The 22852-nt window shown below is 42.1% G+C and overlaps 1 protein-coding gene across 1 annotated transcript; it reads right to left on the bottom strand.

Moving 5' to 3' along the window:
• Positions 1-16951: 16951 nt before the first annotated feature.
• On the bottom strand, positions 16952-19199 carry LOC129406096 (mammaglobin-A-like). Its single transcript, XM_055143937.1, has 3 exons — positions 19079-19199; positions 18048-18241; positions 16952-17147 (listed from the first exon to the last, which is right to left on the bottom strand). Exons 1-3 carry the CDS (start codon positions 19131-19133, stop codon positions 17106-17108), a joined length of 291 nt encoding a protein of 96 aa, XP_054999912.1. The 5' UTR covers positions 19134-19199; the 3' UTR covers positions 16952-17105.
• Positions 19200-22852: the final 3653 nt, after the last annotated feature.

Genomic DNA, 22852 nt, shown 5'->3' with positions numbered 1-22852 from the left:
AGAAATGTGGATAGTGGTGGATGGATAGAGACAAAACATTAAGGTAAGTAGGGCCTCGCTCCTCCTGCAGCGGACTTTTCTGCAACAGCTTTCCACATGCATCTCCTATTGCCCACGGAAGGAAAGGTCCACAGGTGTGTGAAGGCAACGGTCAGCAAGCAAAAGGGGCATCAAAGGGCAGGACAAAAGCTTCATTTGAACAAGGAAGCTTGTGTTGCAGATAATAACTGACCCATAAGAAATACCATATCTGAATGGGGATTAAGTTGGAAACATCTCATCTAGCAATGCCAAGTTTTATAAAACCAGAATTTAGAACTCAAGCCAGCCAGATCTCAAGCAGCTTCTCATCCAAGGCCTGCTTCAAAATCCACATACCTGTCTCAAAGATCTTGGTTGGTTCAGTATGATAATGATTCTCTCTGAGAAACGAAAAGGCATGGATAGCCCAGCCATAGGCTCCAAATTATTTCACTGTTCATTAAGCTTTCCCCAATTGATATTACAAAGACCTCCAAAAAAGTAAGAAAGTGCTGAATCTGGAAGTGGCATTGCTAAAATTTGTATGCAATTTCAAAGATTTTCAAATCTACTCAGTTGTTCTGATGGAGGGAAAGGTTGAGTGTATGAGGAGAGGCATCGCATCGCTTACTTCAACTGCACTCTAAAAGTATAGTAATGCAAACAATGTGATAGTAGACCAAGTAAGCATATACTCATGCCTACAGAGTCCGAAGAAGGGGATGAAAATAAGCCCTCAGATATATAGGCAGGAAAGTAAAATGAAAGGACTAGGGATATATATGGCATCAAGGAAATTCTCTAAAACTAGTTCTCGGACAACTACATTATCACACACAGGAGTACTTGGTTAAGTCTCTCACATCATGCATAGACATTCATTCAAAATACATGAAGGATTTTGATGTTTGACCAGAACACACGATATATTGCTGAGGGTAAGAACTTAATGATACAGGCTTCACATTGTTTTACATGACCCATCTCGACTGGCAGGTACAAACACCAAAGTAAATCATGACGATGACATCAAGCAAAATATCGTCTGCACTGTGAAATACGCTACCAACAAAACAAAAGAGCATCCTACTGAATCAGAGAAAATAGTCACAGAGAGTAATTCTGACAATGTAAGAGGGAATATCTTAATACATAAGGATCTTAGAAAACTGAAGAGCAAAGAAAAAATTATTGAAAAATGGAAAAGTGAGTAGAGCTGAACAGACACTTATTCAATGAAAACATATAAGGTGACCAACAAGGACATGGAAAAACTCGTCAGCACTGATACTCTGATAACTTAAAGTCAGAACAACACTAACATGTCACTTAAAGCAGAAATGCCAATTTCAAAAAGTACAAAAATACCAAGCACCCCGGTGATGTGGAGTAAAGGAATTTTTATTCATATTGAGAGACTCTCTAATTGGCTTCACCCTTCGTGGTAAACTATGTAGAGATTCTACCCGTCCGCCCAATCTCAGCAAATAAAGCTACCGCTCTATCCACCATTTCTACTCTTAGGACTGAAATAATGATGACAAAGAACAGAAAAAGAACAACAAAAACCATTTCCGTAGAATCAGATAGAAATTGAACAAACAATCTTTACAGACCATAATGCACTGAAGATAGAAGTTTAGCAAGCACAGACACGGAGAACCAAACCAAACAACAGAAATTGAACAACACAATGTTGAACAATGAGAGGGTCACAATGGAAATCAAGGAAAAACTCGAAGATACCTGGAAACGAGTGAAAACGTAGACATGAGTTACCAGAAACTATGGGACGCAGCTAAATCTGTGCGAAGGGGAAAATTTATAGCTCTCCAATCATTCCTCAGAAAGGAACAAAGGGTCCACATAAATAACTAGAGTTCACAGCTCAAGACCTTACCAACGGACAAACCAAGGAGCCCAAAGCAGTCAGAAGGAAAGAAATAACAAAAATTAGAGCATAAAATCACAACATGGAAACGCAGGGGAATTTTATTCATATTGGTAGGACTATATCATCCTCTTTACCCTATGTGGAAAACTATGTAGAAATCCACCGCACCAAAAGACCTACCCTTCTATCTAACAATCCTCTCTTAGGTATCTAATAAGCATGACAAAGAACAATATTTCAGGCAGCTAAATTAGTGCTTCTATTCATTACTCTTCTATTTTCAGGAGCCCCAAACTACAAAGAACCCAGCTGCAATCATGCACCTAGAACAGACGTGCATGATCACCATGGAATACTGTCCAACTTAGAAAAACAGTACTGTTTTGTTGTAGATATGTATAGGATTATGCTAAGCAGATTATGCCAGAAGAAGAAGGACAAATAGCAGATCTGTCACTCATATGAGAAATGTCAAGTATGAAAGCAAGAGAACAATATCCATTAAAAACAAACCTTGAGATTCTGACAGAGAAGCGAGGAGACCACTAGACGGAGAGAGCTGACAGAAAGGATCCAGTGGGCTCAGGTGGAGGGACTTGTCACTTTGGTCATGAATACTATGCAGTAATATTGAACCTCTAGAAGATAACAACATTCTGCTCTTGTGAGCCAATTGGGGGGATAAAAGGGAGAGAAAGGGAGAGATAGCTTAAAGTTTGTGCGCAGAGGGAAATTCTGTGCTCCAGAGCGGAGAGAACCCAGGACACATCCTTGAAAGTGTGAAAGTCCACATGTCAAAAGGGCACCTGTGATGAGTTTGATGCTCAGCAGAATAGAAGAAAAATTCAATGGACAACTGCCTTTAGGTGTCCCGTGGAAGAGTCCAGAGCCACTTTGCACCTCTGGGGAAAATACAGCAGTATCCACAGCCTCATAAAACCATTTTACCCACATTCAGTTTCCCCTAGGAAAACAGAGCCACAGTAATGATGTGTGATCCAAATAAGTCATAGGAAGTGAATGATCTCTACCTTGCAGATTCATCTCAAAGCAGACCCAAATCAGAAGCACATTGTGTTCACAATCAGGAAAACAAACATGCTTCACTGGGACTCTTGGTGACATCAGCGTGATGTTTGACTTAGAAATTAGAGAGATTATGTTGATTGACTTTGAAGTTTAATTTTGTTAAGGATATGTCATCCCTGGCACTAATTTATTACAAGACTCTGTGAAGAGCATATTTTCCAGTTGCGGGGGATGGCAAGTTGGTTTGGGGTTTTATTCATTGTTTTTGAGGACGGCCTCCTAAAAACACCCTACAATTCTCTGCCCAATAGGCTGCTAATCTAATGTGAGGTCCCCAGGATGAAGACCTGCAGGAAAGTTACAGGATCAGGGATGTATTTCCGGAGTCAACCCAGCAGGGGTCTGGGGCCTCCAGGGCTACACCGGGCTGTGCTCAGGTGGGGGAAGTACTTCACATCATGATTTGGCAATGTTCTGGAGATGACATGGTACAGGGATCACACTAAATCGGTAGCATGCGACTATTCGCTTCCTTTAAAAATGTTATTTTCTGAAATTGTTCACAATACTTGATTACATTAAATATTCCACCACCAATCACCATCATTAACCTTTCCCATCACCATTCTTACAAATTTCCACTCCACCAACCATACGTGATCAAAATATACATCCTAAAGAATTTATTTTGTATTGCTTGTTATGAAGAATCCGCTGAAAATGATCCCAAAAGTTTTCCTTAGAGGAAAGTGTGTGAAGATTGTTGTATCTGACTTTGGTCTCATTAAACCCGTGAATCAGAGATGACTAATGTTGTTCGAGGTGGACTAATGTTGTTAGAGGTTGAGTCTTGTGCGCATATATTTACATATAAATATACATTTACATATATATTTTACATTGAGATCTATTGCCTTTACTTTATACCCCAGCAAATGTGGTGTGCCACCCCTGATAGAACAATGGATTAGAGAATGAGATGTCATGTTCCAAAATTTCTGAACTTTTAGATAGGGTGCTAGAGATGCAGTTAATTAATTTTTGTTTGCTTTTGAGTCACACCCAGCGATGCTCAGGGTCACTCCTGGCTTTACACTCAGCAATTACCATCCGGTAGTGCTGGGGAACCATATCGGATGCAGAGGATCAAACCCAGATCGATCCCAGGCAAGGCAAAATAACCCGCCCGCTATAAAACGGCTCAGGCACCCTGGAGTTAAATTTTTAACTGCATGTTGACTTTGGTCACACGAGGCATCCATACAGAATATTGCTCTCTTCCAAGATTTATTTGTGAGTCTCTGGATCGTGGCTTTTAAGGAGCTTCTGTTGTAATAGAGGCAGCTCTTGGGAATGACTGTGAGGCTCTCAGAAGAACATGGAGTGGAAGGGGACCACCCGTTCCTGACTCCACAAGAGCCTGGAGATTTCAGTTACAAAACCTGCATCCTTGGCTTTTTCCACATATCCATTCTCATGTGTGAGGGGCGTATTCAGAGCCTGTGGAGATCAGCCATGAGCAAGGCAGTGATTGGGTTCTGGAGGTTTTCGGCTGCCGGGGCTCTTTTAGAAGGTGTGGTGGGTTCACCAGCCCTGTTCAGAGTTGCCCAAGGTAAACTCGGCTGGTGTCACGTGTGGAGGCATCCTTACAGCTTGGTGCTCTATACTGAGGTTTATTTGGTTCTCTCGCGTCCATGGCCATTCCTGAGTTTATATGGCAGTAGAGGCCATTCTTGGGCATGACTGCCAGGCTCCTGGAAAGGTATGCATTTGAGACCCTCTGGCATATCTCATACTAGAAATCTCAAACCCTCAATTTCCCAGTTTTCATTCAGTGATCCTAGCAAATTTCCTTCCAGGGGAGGCGCTGTCATCAAAACTAAACATCCGGTATTAACCACACTTCATGTGGAAAATGAGGGTGAGCATCTACTGAAGTTTCACAACTCTAGAGTGCCAGCACTTTATCAAGATGAAGTGATCATATTCTTGTGAGTCGGTGTCAGAATATTCAACTCTCTTGCTTGGTCTGCGGGTCTGTTTTTATTCCAGAACCATGCTGTTTGAATGACTACTACTTTGTACTACAGCTTGAAGTTTCGGAAGGTGATGCAACCCATCTTCTTTTTCTCAAAATCTCATTTGCTATTCAAGGGGCTTTATTGCTCCATATGAATTTCTAGCGTGTTTTGTCTGTTTGGAAAATATCAAGGGTATCCTTGTAGGGAATGCATTGAATCTGTATAATGCTTCGGAGAGTATTGTCATTTTGATAATGTTAATCCTCCCTCTCCAGGCGCAGGAGGTGTGTCTCCATCATTTCCTAGTGTCCTCTTTCATTTCTTGAAGCAGTGTTTTGTAGTTTTGCAGTTTCCTTTGGATAAGTCCTTCACCTCTTGAGGGTTGGTGTGTGTGTAAGTGTGTGTTTGTGTGTGTGTGTGTGAGACACCTGGCAATGCACAGGATTTAGTCCCAGTTCTGCACTCAGGATTAAACCCTGGCGGTTCTCGGGGGCCACATGGAATGCTGGGAACCTTACCAGGTTTGGCCGCGTGAAAGGTAAACTCCCTAACGGCTGTGCTAACACTCCAGCCCTGTGCACCTCTGTAATTAAGCTGATTCCAAGGTATTTGATTTTCTGAGGCACTATTGTGAATTGGATATTTTTAGAAATATATCTTTCTTCTCTTTCAATATTTGTTCGGCATAAAGCCATGGATTTCTGTGTATTGATTTTGTAACCTGCCACTTTAGCGTTCATGCCTATTATTTCTAGGAGCTTTTCTACAAAGCTGTAGAATTTTCTAAGTATATCATCATGTCATCTGCAAATAGTGATAGCTTGACTTCTTCCGTTGCTGTTTGGATTCCCTTGATACCTTCTTCTGGCGTAAGCGCCATGCCAAGTACTTCTAGTACGAGATTGTATCAAAGTGTTGAGAATGAGCAAGAAAATCGTAATCTTTGATAAAGGAGCAAGGAATCTGAAAGGGACCAAGGAAACCTATTTAACAAGTGGTGCTGGGAAAACTGGACAGCTACATTCAAAACAATGAATTCAGATTTCTGTCTAATGAAAAGCACAAAAGTCAGATCAAGGTGGATTGAAGACCTCAGTATCAGAACTGAATCCACAAGTTACAGGGAGGACAATGTAGGAAGAACGCTCCATGCTATTGAAACTCAAAGCATCTTCAAGGATGAAAAACCACTTGGAAACAAAAATAAACGAGTGGGACTACATTACACTAAGAAGCTCCTGCACATTAACAAACAAACAAAGAAAGAAACAAACAAAAGACCAGTGACCAAAATACAGAGAGCCCACCGAATGAGAAAAATTACTTACCCAATATTCATCAGATGGGGACTTAGCATGCAGCATATACAAGACAGTGGTTGATCTTTACAAGGAAAAAACCCTCCAATCTTATTGAAAAATGGGAAGTGGAAATGAACAGAAACTTTCTAAACAAGAAAAGCATATGGACAATATTGTATGAAAAATTGCTCTGCACCGCTATTCGTCAGGGACATGCAAATCAAAACAACAATGTAATATCATCTTACACCACAGAAACTGGCACACATCAGAAAGAACAAGAACAACCCGTGTTGGCGTAGATGCAGGGAAAATAGGACTCTCTTTCATTGTTGGTGGGAATGCCGAAGGTCCAGCCTTTTTGGAAAACAATATGGACATTGCTCCAAAAACTAGATATTGATATTCCGTATGACCCGGCAACACCACCTCTGGTAAAACGTCCCGTGGATGCAAAGTAGAACAGTGGAAATGACATCTGCATTTGCACATTTATTGCAGCACTCTTCACAATGTTCACAATAACCAGAATGTCGAAACAACCCAAGTACCCTGAACAGTTCCCTGGTTCAAGAAACCTTGGTACATCTACACATTGAGATCCTACGCAGCTGTTAGGAATGATGAAGTCATGAGAGTTGCTTGTAAATGGATGGACATGCTAAGTGAAAAGGAGTCAGAAAGGGAGGGACTGACATAGATTGAGTGCACTCAATTTGTGGAATATATCACTTGTATCACTTGTCATCCCATTGACCTTCAATTTGCTCGAGAGGGCGCCAGTAGTCTCCATTTTTCCATGCGCGTGCTAATGTAGACATCAATGATATCTGTTCACTCCAGGAAGACGAAGAGCCTTATTAAATCGTTCATTCAGGATTTTGACAACGAAGTCTGACCATCTTGTTGGTGGGCGGTCACGCAGTCTTTTGATGTCCCGTGGAATCCAGTGGGTAAGAGCTCAAGTCCAGTGGTCATCTCTGAATCGCATTATGTTTCTGGCCCATCTGATTTTTGACGTCTTGGCAAACGAGACAGTGTCCCTGACTCTTGACCTTCGACAGATGTCGGAACACCAGATTCCTTCTCTCACTTGAGTGAAACGAGATACTCCAAGCATAGATCTTTCAATTCCCTTTGTGATACTCGAATAGTGTTCTCATCCTGTCTTTGTAGTGCCCAGGTCTGTGAGGTTTTATTTATTTTTTTAATTCTTTTATTGATTCACCATGTGGAAAGTTACAAAGCTTTCAGGTTAAAGTCTCAGTTATACAATGCTCAAACACCCATCCCTTGACCAGTGCACATATTCCACCACCAAGAATCACAATATACCTCCCCCTTCCCCCCCACCTCCCCAGTCCCCCACCCCGCATGTGTAACTGGTAAATTTCACTTTACTTTCACTTTACTTTGATAACATTCCATATTTAAACAAAAAATTCACTATTATTGATTTGGAGTTTCTCCCCCCTAAAGTCGATCTGCTGAAAAGAAAGCATTTGGCGATTTGTTTTCCATTGCTGAGAATGAAGAGATATGAGGTCAGGAGGCCGCATTAGCAGCAGCATAGTTTTGGATTTCTGTATTTTAGTATTTTTGTAACTAAGCCCAGAGAAATGTCTGCCAGGAATCGCAACATTGTAGGCTTGCACCTCTCAGCTACTTTATATTCCACATATGAGTGCGATCTTTCTATGTCTGTCTCTTTCTTTCTGACTCATTTCACTCAGCATGATACTTTCCATGTTGATCCACTTACATGAAAATTTCATGACTTCATGTTTTCTGACAGCTACGTAGTATTCCGTTGTGTAAATATACCAGAGTTTCTTTAGCCAATCATCTGTGTTCGGGCACTCTGCTTTTTTCCATATTGTGTCTATAGTAAACAGAGCGGCAATGAACATGGAAATGCAGATGTCATCTCTACTATACCTTTTTGCCTCTCCGGGATATATTCCCAGGAGTGGTATTGCTGGGTCAAATGGGAGCTCAATTTCTAACTTTTTGAGAATCGTCCATATTGTTTTCCAAAAGGGCTGAACCAGTCGGCATTCCCACCAGCAGTGAAGGAGAGTCCCTTTCTCCCCACATCCACGCCAACACCGGTTGCTTTTGTTCTTTGGGATGTGGGCCAGTCTCTGTGGTGTGAGATGATATCTCGTTGTTTTGATCTGCATCTCCCTGATAATTAGTGATGTTGAACATTTTCCATGTGCCTCTCAGCCATTCGGATTTCTTCTTTGGAAAAGTTTCTGTTCATTTCATCACCCCATTTTTTGATTGGGTTGGCAGTTTTCTTCTTGTGGAGTTCAACCAGTGCATTGTATATCCTTGTTATCAACCCTTTATCGGATAGGTACTGCATAAATATCCTCTCCCATTCTGTAGATTGTCTTTGTATTTTGGTCACTGTTTCTTTTGAGTTGCAGAAGCTTCTTAGTTTGAGATAGTCCCATTTATTTATCTTTGTTGTCACTTGCTTGGCCAGTGGAGTGTCAGCATTGAAGATATCTTTGGCTTCAATGTCGTGGAAGGTTTTGCCGACCTTATCTTTTTTTTTATTTTATTTTTTTAAAAATTTTTATTGAGTCACCATGTGGAAAGTTACAAAGTTTTCAGGTGTAAATCTCAGTTATACAATTTTGCCGACCTTATCTTCAATGTACCTTAGGGATTCTGGTCTGATGTTGAGGTCTTTAATCCATTTTGATCTGATTTTTGTACATGGTAATAGATGGAGTTCTAAGCCCATTTTTTTGCATCTAGCCGTCCAGTTTTGCCAGCACAATTTGTTAAACAAGCTTTCCTTGCTCCACTTCACATTTCTTGCTCCCTTATCAAAGATTAGATGATCATATATTTGGGGGTGTATGTCAGAGTATTCAACCCTATTCCATTGGTCTGCAGCTCTGCCTTTGTCCCAATACCATGCTGTTTTAATGACTACCGCTTTGTAGTAGAGTTGGAAGTTGGGGAGGTTGATTCCTCCCATTTTCTTTTTCCCAAGGATTGCTTTAGCTATTCGTGGGGGCTTATTGTTCCATATGAATTTCAGGAGCGCTTGCTCCATTTCTTTGAAGAATGTCAAGGGTATTCCTATAGGAATCGCAGTGAATTTGTACAATGCTTTGGGGAGAATTGCCATTTTGACAATATTAACTCTCCCAATCCATGAGCAGGGGATGTCTTTCCATTTCCTTGTGTCCTCTTTTATTTCCTGAAGTAGTGTTTTATAGTTTTCATTATACAAGTCCTTTACCTCCTTTGTTAAGCTGACTCCAAGGTACTTGATTTTTTGAGGCACAATTGTGAATGGGATTGCTTTCCTCAGGTCACTTTCTTCTCTCTCATTATTTGCATATAGGAAAGCCATGGACTTTTGAGTATTGATTCTATAGCCTGCAACTTTACTATATGAGTCTATTGTTTCTAGGAGTTACTTGGAAGAGGTTTTAGGGTTCTCTAGGTATAGTATCATATCATCTGCGAATAGTGAGAGCTTGATTTCTTCCTTTCCTACCTGAATGCCCTTAATATCTTTTTCTTGCCTAATCGCTGTTGCAAGTACTTCCAGTACTATATTGAACAGAAGTAGAGAGAGTGGGCATCCTTGTCTCGTCCCTGTTCTCAGAGGGAAGGCTCTTAGTTTTTCCCCATTGAGAACAATGCTTGCCATTGGCTTGTGATAAATGGCTTTGACTATATTTAGGAGGTCCCTTCTATACCCATTTAGGTTCTCTTGTTTCGTGGCATAGAGATTTTCAAAGTAGTCTCTGATGATCTTTTGAATTTCATTGGTTTCTGTTTTGATGTCCGCCTTTTCATTTCTGATTCGGCTTATAAGGGTTCTCTCTCTCTTTCTTTGTGAGTCTTGCTAGTGGTTTATCAATCTTGTTTGTTTTCTCGAAGAACCAGCTCTTGGTTTCATTGATCTTTCGGATTGTCTTTTGGGTTTCCATGTCGTTAATTTATGCTCTAAGTTTTATTATCTCTTTCCTTCTACTTGGTTTGGGCACGTTTTGTTGGTCCTTTTCTAAGATCTTGAGCTGTGAAGTCAAGATATTTATGTGGGCCCTTTCTTCCTTCCTGAGATATGCTTGCAGAGCTATAAATTGTCCCCTTAAAACGGCTTTAGCTGCGTCCCACAGATTCTGGTAGCTCGTGTCTTCATTCTCATTTGTTTCCAGGTACCTCTTGATTTCTTCCTTGATTTCCTTCCTGACCCACTCATTGTTCAATATCGAGCTATTTAATTTCCAGGTGTTTGATTTGGTTTTCTGCATCTGTCCACGATTAAGTTTTATCTTCAGTGCATCATGGTCTGAAAAGATAGCTGGTACAATGTCTATCTTTTTGATTCTGTTGTGGTATGCTGTGTGGCCTAGGGCATGGTCTATTCTAGAAAATGTTCCATGTGCACTGTAAAAGAATGTGTATTCCTTTTTGGGGGGATATAAAGCCCTGTATAGATCTATTAGCCCTTCTCTTCTATTTCTTACTTCAAAGCCAGTATTTCCTTGGTTAGTTTTAATCTGCTTGATCTGTCCAGAGGAGACAGTGCAGTGTTGAAGTCTCCAACTACTATTGTGTTGCTCGAGATGTCCTTCTTAAGGTCTCTTAGCAGCTGTTGTAGGTATTTAGCTGGTCCCTCATTGGGTGCGTAGACATTTACGAGTGTGATTTCTTCCTGATGTACACATCCTGTGATTAATAAAAAGTTGCCTTCACTATCCCTTCTAATCTTTTACAACCTGAAGTCTATGTTGTCTGATACTATTAACGCCACCCCAGCTTTCTTGAGGGACTTGTTTGCTTGCAGGATTGTTTTCCATCCTTTGACTTTGAGTCTGTGTTTGTTCTGGCTATTCAGATGTGTTTCTTGCAGGCATCAGAATGTTGGGTTCAGTCTCTGAATCCATTTTGCCAGTCTGTGTCTCTTAATTGGTGAATTCAGACCATTGACATTAAGGGAGATTATTGTTATGGGATTTTGTGCCGTCTTTGTGCAAGGGTGTGTTGTGCTTGTAGGGGTTGTTCTTGTCTTACAATAGCCCCTTTAGTGCTTCTTTTAGGTTTGGTTTTGAGTCTATGAAGTTCCTGAGCTGTTGCTTATCCCCAAAGTAGTGTATGATTCCTTCTAGTTTGAATGAGAGTTTAGCCGGATAAAGTATTCTTGGTGAAGCGTTGATTTCATTGAGTTTTTTCACTATATCCCACCATTGCCCTCGAGCTTGGAGGGTTTCCTCTGATAGGACTGCTGTGAGTCTAAGGGGTGCTCCTTTGTATGCAATTTCCTTCTTGGACCTTGCTGCTTGCAGTATTGTGTCTCTCTGAACGATGTTCATCATTGTAACTATGATATGTCTTGGGGTTTTTCTGTTAGGATCACTTTTAGCTGGCACTCTTCGGGCGCCTTAAATCTGGATGCCCGCATTGTCCAGCTGTGGGAAGTTTTCCACAATGATTTGTTTGACTGTGTCTTTTTCGTTGGGGTTGGTTCCCTGTGGTTCTGGTAGTCCAATGATTCTAATGTTGTTCCTCTTGAAATCATCCCCTAGGACTCTGATTCTGGCTAGAGCTATTTTGAGGTCTCTTGCCATGGTTTGTTGTTGCCTGTAGGCCTCTTGCAGCTCATCTTCAAGCATACTGATTCTGTCTTCGGCTGCAGTCATCCTATTGTTGAGGGCAGCCAGAGAGTTTTTGATTTCATGTACCGAATCCTTCATTTCTTTTTGAAGGTTTTTTATTTCTGCTCTCATATCTTCCCGTATTTTCTCGGCTGTCTGTTGTATTGTTTCTGCCAGTTCTTCATTGAAGTTGTCCATCTTTGCATTGAGTTCATTGAACATGTTGAGGATTTCAACTCTGAATTCTTTCTCAGAGAGGTCAATTTTGTAGGAAACGCCCATTGAGGTTTCCGGATTCCTTTGATCGTCCTCTGCTTGCACTGGGGATTTTCGCTGTTTCTTCATGTTGTTGTGGTGGTATGAAAGAGGGCCCTTGAAGATGACTGTCCCTGTTTCCTTTTGTTGCGAAAAAGGATTGTGGATAGGCTCAGTTAATAGTGGTTGGCTTTTTATTTGCCGGTTGTTAAATGTGGTCTCCTACTGAGATGTTTCCTTCAATCCTTATGTGAAGTCTTGTGTTTTATTGTCCTACTGCTTGCAAATAGCTAGGATGTTTGTCTTCGATAGGACGTTGAGGGAACTATCTGCCGCCGCCTCGGGTAATGAGGCCACGCCCACGTTTCTTAGGCCACGCCCCTTTCCCACAATCCAGCAGCGGTCAACTCGGCCTGCAGTCCACAGGGGAGGGAAGCGCGGGGTGCTCAGGGCCTTGGAGCAGGCTGGGTCCGGAATGGCGGGTCGAGGGAGCATCACAGACCTTTGCCAGAAGACAGAATGGCGGCGGCGGTTGGGGTCGACGTGCCGGCCACTCGGCCAGCAGTGCGCAGGGGAGGGAAGCGCGGGGTGCTCAGGGCCACGGAGCACGCTCTCTGTGAGGTTTTAGTGCAGGAACAACCGTGGAGTCGAAAAGAAGTGCCTGGAGCCCCAGGTTCTTCATCCTCTTACCCTCATCTTCGACGCTCTCGAAAGCATTTCATGCTGCTTTCTTCCTCCTGTGCAATGCTGGTGCCAAGTCGTTTCTCGTGTTGTGTTCTTGACGCAGGTGCACAAAGGTGCTGCATTCCATTTAGAGCAAATGGAATCTCAGGCACTAGTTTGTTTTTCATGAATATCGTTTTGCTGAGATTCAGCTGCAGTCCGACCTTGCCACACTTGCAGTCGAAATCAGCCAGAATTTGGGCCACTTTGCCAATGTTTGCCATTATGAGAACGATGTCATCAGCAAAGAAACCTGGCTTTCTCGCCTGGTTGTCCCTCAACTACTGTTCTGAAATGGGATGACGGATTTCAGAAGAGAGGACCTTGGGAACGACCTATCTATCCTGTGAAATTTGGTATGTAGGCAGGTGGATGTGGCTATCGAAGAGATCCATGTAAAAGGCATGAATAATCCTCTCCATTACCATTCTGGAAGATGTGATAGATCCATCAGGACATTGGAGGGCAGTCCTCTTGGTGTTTTAGACATGCGAGCGTTGCGAATACTTTTCTCGGCTTCTGCTACATTGGCCAACACTGCTGCTCTTCTCTCACTGAGGTCTTTGAAGATTTGTCGCTTCTCTGCACAGCTTTTGAGCTCAGACGTTAACTTGTGGTTTCCTGCAGCTCGTGCAAACCCTGTTGGTGAGTGAGCTCGAGCGTTTCCAAAGACAGGCGTCTGTTTGTGGATTTGCCACTATCGGCATTTCTCGCGAAATCATTTAGGATGCTGAACCAGTCAATCATATTCCTCATTAATGCTGTCTTCGACGGCATCTTCCCACATGGCAGCAATAGTGCCAAAGAGCACCCAGTTGGGGGTTATTCTAGGAGTTCTCCTCTTAAATTTAATCTTTGCAGTCCTTTCTCCCCGATCTGTCATGTACAATATTGCACAAAAGGGACGTTGGTCCAATCCCTTTTGGAATTTTGGGACACAGAGACATCAGTCTGGCAAAACCTTCGATTGAATATGATGTGATGGTCAATCTAATTGTTGAACTGTCCACCGGGAGATTCCAATGTCCAACGTTTTGATTCGGCCTTCTGTAACTGTGAGTTACCATGGATGGTCTTGGTCGACATGATAAACTCAAACAGTCTCTAACCCTGTTCATTTCATTCTAGGCCAAGGGGCCCAATGTGGAGTTCTTTGGGCGACCTTCTCGGTGGAATATAAAATAACATAATATGAGACTAAGACCTAAGGACCGTACGGACAATGGCCAGGAGGATATCCCAGTGCTTTGGAAGCCTGCCTCACGGGCTGGGAGAGAAAGCATTTGGAATGGCGAAGGGACCACTAGCTCTATATGGGTTGGAGGGATCGCTGGGGATAGGACATGTGTGCTGAACGTACACGAAGGAACAAACTTGATGGTCTCTCAGTATCTGTATAGCAAAACATAATGCTCCAAAGTCGAGAGAGTGTAAGGAGGAGAGCGCGTGCCAAAGAGGCAGGGGGTTGGAAGGGGTGGGGGTAGCGGTAGGGATGCTGGGAATATTTGGGGTGGAAAATGCACCTTGTGGAGGGTTGGGTGCTCGATCATTGTTGGACTGATATTCAATCATGAAAGCTTTGTAACGGTAGTTCACGAGGATTCAATAAAACAATGAAAAGATGAAGAGTTCCAGCCCTGAATGTGAATTCAGGAAGTTTTAGTTCAATTCATGACTAAACTGGGAAAACCCTACGGCTAACTTCAGAATCGAGAACAAACCTGGAATATTCCACCAGAATTCTGAACGTAGCGGCACAGAAGAGGTAGAATAATTGGAGATGGCTGTCTTCTTTATAGGAGAACATATAGCTATACATTTATTCCTATAAATTCCCTTTTCAAGCTGAGTCACTTGTCACAAATTTATCTGCCATGGGAGACAAAACGCCTGCACGTCTATTTCTTTGTTTTCTATTTTTTTTATTGACTCACCATGTGTGAAGTTACAAAGCTTTCAGGCTTAAGTCTCAATTACATAATGCTCGAACACCCATCCTTTCACCAGTGCATATATTCACCACCAAGAACAACGGGAAACCACCTCCCATCCCATTCCACCACCCACCATCCCCAAACCCCGCATGTGTGGCCACATGAGCTCATATCTCTTTATTCTCAGCAATGGAAAACAAATTATCAAATGCTTCCTTTCCAGCAGGTCCTACTCTGGGGGCGGGGGACTCCAAACAATAATAGTGAGTTTTTTTGTTTGAATGTAATCAAAGTAAAGAGAAAGTAAAGTGAAATCTATCAGCAAGACTATTTCAATGTGTATTTGACACCACCTAATCCTGTTGGCGATACTACCTGATTATCTATGTGCCATCTATCAGTGCTACGATGTGGAGTTTATAGACTTGGAGATTATAGAGAGGAATCTGAAAATTCAGACATTTCTAGTCAACTTGTAATCCTTTCATGCAGACTTCAGTGAGCGATTTGCATTCCAATTATCCCAAGTGACAAATTCAGGTAGTTTCATTTTTGCCTGAATAGTCTATACATTGAAGAGGTAATAATTGGCTTGGATAATTCCAGGCAGATCTCAGAAGTTCCAACAACTAAAATGGACTTTCGGCACCACCAGGGCTATACCGGCAGGACGTAGGCGTCCTTGAGGCATTAAAAACCACATTCAAGGCCTGGTTGAACCAAACACTCATGGTCCACCTGAGTCTCACCCCCAGCCCTTGAGGAGATCCTCTAAACTGTGGTCATATCCTTTGCTTTAACTCTCCTTATTTCTTGAAAATTTCTTGTTGTGCATACAGAACATTCAAGTCAGCATTTATGGACACATGATTCCCAATGTTTACATACAGATGTTTTGGGATCTCTCTGGACTGCAAATAGCACTTTTCCCCTGGGTATAGAGATAACACATGAACTATTATGGAAGGTTTGAATGAACCGAATGATTGCAAATGTGTGGTCGACCCATTGCACATAACATTTCAGAAGAGCTCCTCTGTTTCCAACTACAAATTCATAAAAACTGCTTGTTCTCATAGAAAGAGTTCATGCGCACTGAAAGTTGAATGAAATATGTAAGAGTCCAGAGAGTGTTCTTCCTTACACTCATTTGTTCTAGAATTCCGAAGGCATTGGTTTCCTTCTGAAGGGTCTTCAGTTTAGTGACCTTTCTTTCTAAGTTCATTATCGTTGTTCGGGTCTATCAATAGTTTCCTTAAGATTTTGATGGTCCAACATTCGGCGCATCATTGCTTAGGATTGTCAATTCCTCATGAGCTATAAATCCCTAACCACTAACTAACAATGATCCCTTTTCCTTTGACAATTTGAGGTCGACATCACCTGGTGTAAGAATGGCCACAATTGCTTAGTAAGGCAATTGTCTCCCAGACGTAGACCTCAATCCTGTCTTTAGCCGGACTATTGACACATGTCACGTGTAGGTAGCAGAAATTAGTTACATGTTCTTAAATCTAGCTTGCCACTCTGTGTTTCCTCATGGCATTTTCAAGTCCTTAATATTGAGTGAGATGGAGAGGAGGGAATTGAGTGTCATCGGCTTGTGGAAAATATGAGTCTTTGAGACCACGGTCTTGTCTTTGAAAGTTCCCCTTTAGTACTTCTTGTGAACCTTCGTATACCTTGTGTCTGATTAATATGGATTCTATTATAATAGAATCCTCGGTAGGGAACAGCTCTGGGAAGTTATTTCCAACTACTTTCTCTTCTACATCCCATCCCTGACAACAGGCTAATGGACAGAGGGAGCTGAGCAGGCAGGTAGGGTTCAGGGTGCAGGTGGGAGCTGCACAGGAGTAGGGAGGTGAGCAGACCCACCCACCAGAATTAGAGACAGGGCCAGAAGGGTCAGTGCTGTGAAAACAAGGAGGCCAGGCAGCGGGGGGCCCTTTTCCCAAGAGGGCAACTTCCTGGGAACAGATGATGAGGAACAAATGCTCTTTAGGATTTTCAGTCTCTCACTCCTGCGTTCTCTCAGGCAATTTTTTTGCACGTTTGTGTGTGTGTGTTTGAGTACATCAAGGGTAGAGATAAGCTCCTTAGAGCATCTTTTTCTAAGTAGCAATAAAATGATTTAGACTTTTGTTTAGTTTGCTGACATTTTATTGAAAAGAAAATGTATCTGAGGTTTCAACAGGTGTCTTGCAGTTTGCAGATCAAAAGCTAGGAAAGAAGTAAGATTTGGGGTGTGCCTCATTGGACTGTTGTTGCCTAAGCATTCTCTGCCGTCCTTTTCATTTGAACAATTTACACTGAGGACTGGTATATATTGTTTCCTGAAAAGAAAAACAAACATCACTCAAACTTTCAACTCACTTTGACAAATTCCCTCAGACCACAGAACACTTCTTCCTTTGGTTTATTCACTTGTCTATCAGAACAGGAAAAAGTGTCTGAAGCTTTCCCACAGCCTTGGATGTACCGAAAGATTGGTACTGCACACTATGGAAGCCATTTATGACCCAAGCTAGGTTTCAGTGTAACACCCATAATCACCAACTGGTCATAGGTTTTAGCTTGATGCCTTAAAATGATAACTAGGATACCATGACATAGAACGCTTTGGTTATGGGGTTTAGGTCATAAGCGTAAAGTGAACTTTTGGTCATAGATGAACTTTTGGTATTAAGACTATAGGATGTAGTGTATAGACCCGGTTCAAAAAAGGGCAAAAATGAAACTCCGTCAGCGTTAAGTAGCTCCCGTTTGTCTCCTCACCTGACAGGGGAAAATAACCTTTCTATCTCCTTTGGCTCAGATGCTTAGTTGCTTTGAATGCAAGTCAAAGAGGAGTTTTGAGCTGTTTATCTTTTTGTGGATGTGTGATTCCATTTAGTATCACTTTGATCGAGGATGATCCATTTTGTACGTGTAGGAGGGTCTGCTTAGATTCATCTGTAGGCTTTTCACAACATTTCCCATCTACCCTGGACTGTTTTAAATGGCCTATGGAAATGTTCATTCTAACTCAGGCTGTCGGTTTAAAAGAGAGAGAATCACTCACTACTGAACTTAGCTGTTGTTGTCGTCGAGTGGTGTGTATGCGGGTATGCATTTTGTGTGTTGAACTATGCCCTCGGACCTTATCTGCACCGGCTGTTTCTGAGAGAGTGACAACGTCCAACCCGCCTGACCTTCTCAGTGGTTCTAAAGGCAGGAGAAGTAAGTGAGTTTACCATCATGACAGCTATGTTGGCCTGGGTTTCTGCTGTCTGATTATTAAAACATTCCTTCATGGTCATTAGAGCCTCGGCAGTGGCGCCATTATCGTCTGCCACGTATGGTGCAAGGTGCTCTACGTAGGCTTCTGGGCTCAAGGTACCGTCGATTGTCCAGTCAATCACCTCCTTGACGAGTTTGCATCCAGTACCTGAGGACAATGCATGGGAAACAGGGCTCCAATCCAGAGAACTCATCCTGCAAATAGGCCTCTGGTGAAGGTTTTCCTCTACTGACACCTTAGTGGTGGGACCCTTTCAGAAAGCTCTTACTGGGTGGTGTGAATTCTGAATCCTTGGAAAGGACACTCAAGCATCTGCATTTCCCTGAAGGTTGTAAACATCCTTCAGCCCGTCTCCCTCCTTTGAATTCATTTGGCTGTTCGAATGTCTTTTTTGAGTAGAGGTACTCTGAACTTTGGGCAACTAATTGAGCATAAGCAGATCATTCTATAGGGTCACACGATATTCCCTCTATTCTTTCTAAATATCAGGCAGCATTCCCAGGATTGTTGCTGTTCAAGTTTTAGGATATCGTGCCTCTTCAACATTGCTAATCAGTTTCTCTGTATTCAAAAATGAATGCAAGAAATGCGTGTTTGTGAGGTGACCTGAGTTAGTTTTGAAGCAATCCTGACATAACCTTCCGTAAAGCTTCCCACCAGAGACCTATCTGTCCATTTGTCTTGAATGAGAATGACAAGATAGCGCATTCAAATATTGAGACCAGCTCGCAACCCACTTTTTAGGCATCTGTGATATGTGATTTTTCCCTCCAACAAGAGAGCGTCTTGTGGTGGATCCAGTTATGGATCAAGGCCAGGAGGTAACATCTTTTCATATTTTCTCTCAGTAGTGAATTCTTTGTCTCTCCCACTTGGTCTCCAGTGTTAGGGCTGCCCTATCCTCATTTTGAGAGCTTGGAAAGCTCTTCCCTGGATCCAAAGGTAACCTGACCCAAAGAATGTACCTTCACTGTCAGGACTCACCTGCGTAGCAGAAAAGGGGGAGGGCCGCGAGCATGAGGACTGTCAGCAGCTTCATGGTGGAGGTGGTCGTGGTTGGCTCTGGGGTCCAATGTGTAGAGCAGATAGACTCACTTTGGAGGAGAGCTCCCAGATCTCCCCCTTTTATTCTCCAAGTCAGCTCCTTAACCCTGCCCTTAAGGAACGGTGATTCATAGAATCTACTTGGCTTAAGACCAGGCAGGATGTGGCAATTGAATAAGTATGTGGCCAGCCTCTGTTTTGTTTGGAGAAACCTGAGACAGAGCCTTTTTCCCTAAAATCATTTGGGAAGGACTGAACTGATGCATCCTTGAGTTAAACATGCTAAATGCTATCTGATTCTCAATGATCAGTGCAATGAATTTGGTTTTCATTCTCTTCACTTTCATTATTTCTCTCTCTGTGTGTCAGTCTCTGTCTCTGTCTGTGTCTCTTGGCTCTTTGGGTTACACCAGGCAATGCTCAGAGGTAATGTCTGGCTCTACACACAGAAATTCCTCCTGGCAGTGCTTGGGGGACCACTTGGGATGCGGGTGATCGAACCCAGGGCATCTATTTGCAAGGCTAAACTGTACCCTCTAACTCACATTCCTGACCTCTTCTGCTTACTTTTCACTAATGTTCTTATTTCTTCCTAATTTAGGCTTCCCTTCTCTCCTTCTGAAGAATCAGCCAGTGCATATCCTTGTTAGGACTCTCCACATTCATTTAATGCTAAACCCAGTGAAATTGCACATTTTTCCCTTGGTAGGTCCACTAATGTGGTGTTTTCATTTTATTATTTTATTTTTAGTAGGAGCATTGATGTGGAACATATTGCAATTACCCATCCTCGGTGAATGTTATTAGAAAAATATATCCTTTAGTTCACTTGCTTTTTCACAATCTGGTGCTTCACTTAATGCAGTCACCAAAATATCTCTCTTAGTTCACTTGATTTTCAGAATCCTGTGTTAAAATTTGTATGAATTAAGTTTTCAGTATTTTGTCTTTTTCTCCCCTATGTATTCGGGTGATTTATAGGAGGCAGATTCTGAAATTGCTAGTGCAGTCCTTCGCAATAGTCAGATGGTGTTTGGATTGGGTTTCGTGAGCTGGTGGATTCAATACTGCCTGTAACATATGGTCGTGACATGTCTTCGAGGAGATGTTTACATATATATGAACATGCTTTGTTTTGTGAGCATTATAGACGTGAAATTTGCTAGAGAAACTCTGTACTATTGAGTGAGTGGGAAGTATATCTGAATATTTCTCCTTCTATTCTCCATCCATGTTTTCATCCGCTCACCTGTCTATAGATTTATTGATCCACCAATTCATTAGATGATTGATTCATCCATTCATCCTCCCATCCTTCACGTTTATCTATTGACCTACCTTCCAGTACTGATTGATTTTATTCTCCAAAAGAAGCAAAATGTTCTCCTGTAACTGGTCTCTGTACCTTGTTTACCATTTTAATTGCAGAAATTAATTAGAGGAGGATGTTTGTCCTGCAGAGTTGATCTCGAAGTTTAATGGTAACCAACGAGCTAAAATGGAAAGAATGATGTCTGAAAGTTACGCTAGAGAATAACGAAACCAGGACTGGGGGCAGGATTAAAAAAGAGTTGGGCTGGAGTGAGAGTACAACGGGTCGGGCACGAGCTTTGCATGCGGTAGACCCGGATTTGATCCCTTGCATCCCACATGGTCTCCTGAACACCACTAGGAGAAATTTCTGAGTGCAGAACCAGGAGCAACCACTGAGTGTCGCTATGTGTGACCCAAAAAGGAAAAGGAGGGGAGGGGAGAAAGAATGAAAGAAACAAAGATTCATGGTAAGTTCATCTGATGAAGACTCTTATTCAGGCTATGTAAAGCCCTCACAAAGCTCAACAACTAATATCAATAATCCCATCAAAACATTGGTAGAGGGCCAGGGGGCCGGAGCGATAGTACAGCGGGTAGGGTATTTGCCTTGGATGTGGCTGACCCGGATTTGATATCCGGCATCCCATACGGTTCCCTGAGCACTGCAAAGAGTAATATCTGAGAGCTGAGCCAGGAATAATCCTTTTACATCGCTGAATGTGACTCAAAGAGCAAAATAAATAACTGAGTTCCTTAAAAATTCTATTTATTATTATCTATTTTTTTAATTTAATTTAACTTTATTTGAAATCACCATGAGACAAAGTTACAGACTTACAGGTTTTCTTGCTTACGTTTCAGTCATACAATGATCGAATGCCCATCCCTCCACCAGTGCTCATTTTCCACCAACAATGATCCCAACATCCCTCCCACCACCCCCACCCTTTCCCCTTCACCCCACCCTGGCACTGTGGCAGGGCATTCCCATTTGCTCGCTCTCTCTTTTTGGGTGTTGTGGTTTGCTTCTGAAGTATTAAGTAGGCTTCTTGTTCAGTCTATAGTCTATTTTCAGCCTGTATCTCCCATCCCTAGTGGGCCCGCCTAGCACCCTTTGTTTGGTGATTCCCTTCTCTATCAGAGCTGCTTCTTCACCTAGCTTGTGCCTTGTAATTCTTGATATCATCAGCCTTACCCAACGGGTATTGGGTGAATATCCTTTGCCATTCTGTAGACTGCCTTTGTATTCTGGTCATTGTATCTTTTGAGGTACAGAAGCTTCACGAAATCAAAGAGGACACGGGGAAATGGAAGCACATCCCCTGTTTATGGATTGGGAGAATTAACATTTTCTAAAAGGCAGTACTTCCCAAAACATTATACAGATTCAATGTTATCCCTATAAAGATACCCATGACATTCTTCAAGGAAGTGGACCAAACACTCCTAAAATTGATATGAAACAACAAACCCCCACGAACAGCTAACGAAATTTGGGGCGAAAGGTGATGGGGCATCACCTTTCCCAACCTCAAGCTCTACTACAAAGCGGTAATAATTAAAACTGCATGGTACTGGAACAAAGGCAGAGCAGTAGACCAATGGAACAAGTTAGAATACGCTTACACAAAAAGCCCCTCAAATATATGATCATCTCATCTTTGATAAGGGAGCAAGAAATGTGAAGGGGAGCAAAGAAAGCCTCTGCAACAAAACGTGCTGGCAACACTGAACAGCTACCTGAAAAAAAAATGGGCTCAGACTTATACCGAACACCATTCACAAAAGTCAGATCGAAATGGATTAAAGACCTCAACAACAGACCAGAATCCATAAGGTACATTGAAGACAACGTGGGCAAAACCCTCCATGACATTGAAGCTACAGGTATCTTTAAAGAGGACTCGCCACTGATCAGGCGAGAGGAAACAGAAATAAACAAAAATTCTTTTTAAATTAAATATTGGTAGAGAAAATGAGTAGTCATCTCCATGAAGAGGACATAAGGATGACAAATAAGTACATGATCAAGTGTTCCATGTGACTTTCTTTTTATCAGTTTCTGTTCAATCAAAATGGTAATGAGCTTTCTTTTGTCAGTGAGTATAACACATATAAAACGTTTGGAAATAGCCAATATTGGCAGTGTTGTGGTGAGAAAGGAACCCAAATCCGCTCCTGGTTGGATTGTTGTCTGATGCATGCTCTGTTGAGACAGTGTTGAGAGTTCTTTGAAAAATGTAGGAATGGAACTCCTATCAAATCCAGATATTCCATTTGTTGGCATTTCCCTCTTAAACACAAAAAACTAATTTGAAAAGACATGTAGAGAGCCAAGCTATGTACACTTCAGCATTTAGTATAACATGATACGGAAATATCCCAAATATGCAATGACAA

This window comes from Sorex araneus, chromosome 6 (assembly GCF_027595985.1).
Source record: "Sorex araneus isolate mSorAra2 chromosome 6, mSorAra2.pri, whole genome shotgun sequence".
Lineage (NCBI taxonomy): Eukaryota > Metazoa > Chordata > Mammalia > Eulipotyphla > Soricidae > Sorex > Sorex araneus.
This window is presented reverse-complemented; position numbering and strand designations above follow the sequence as displayed.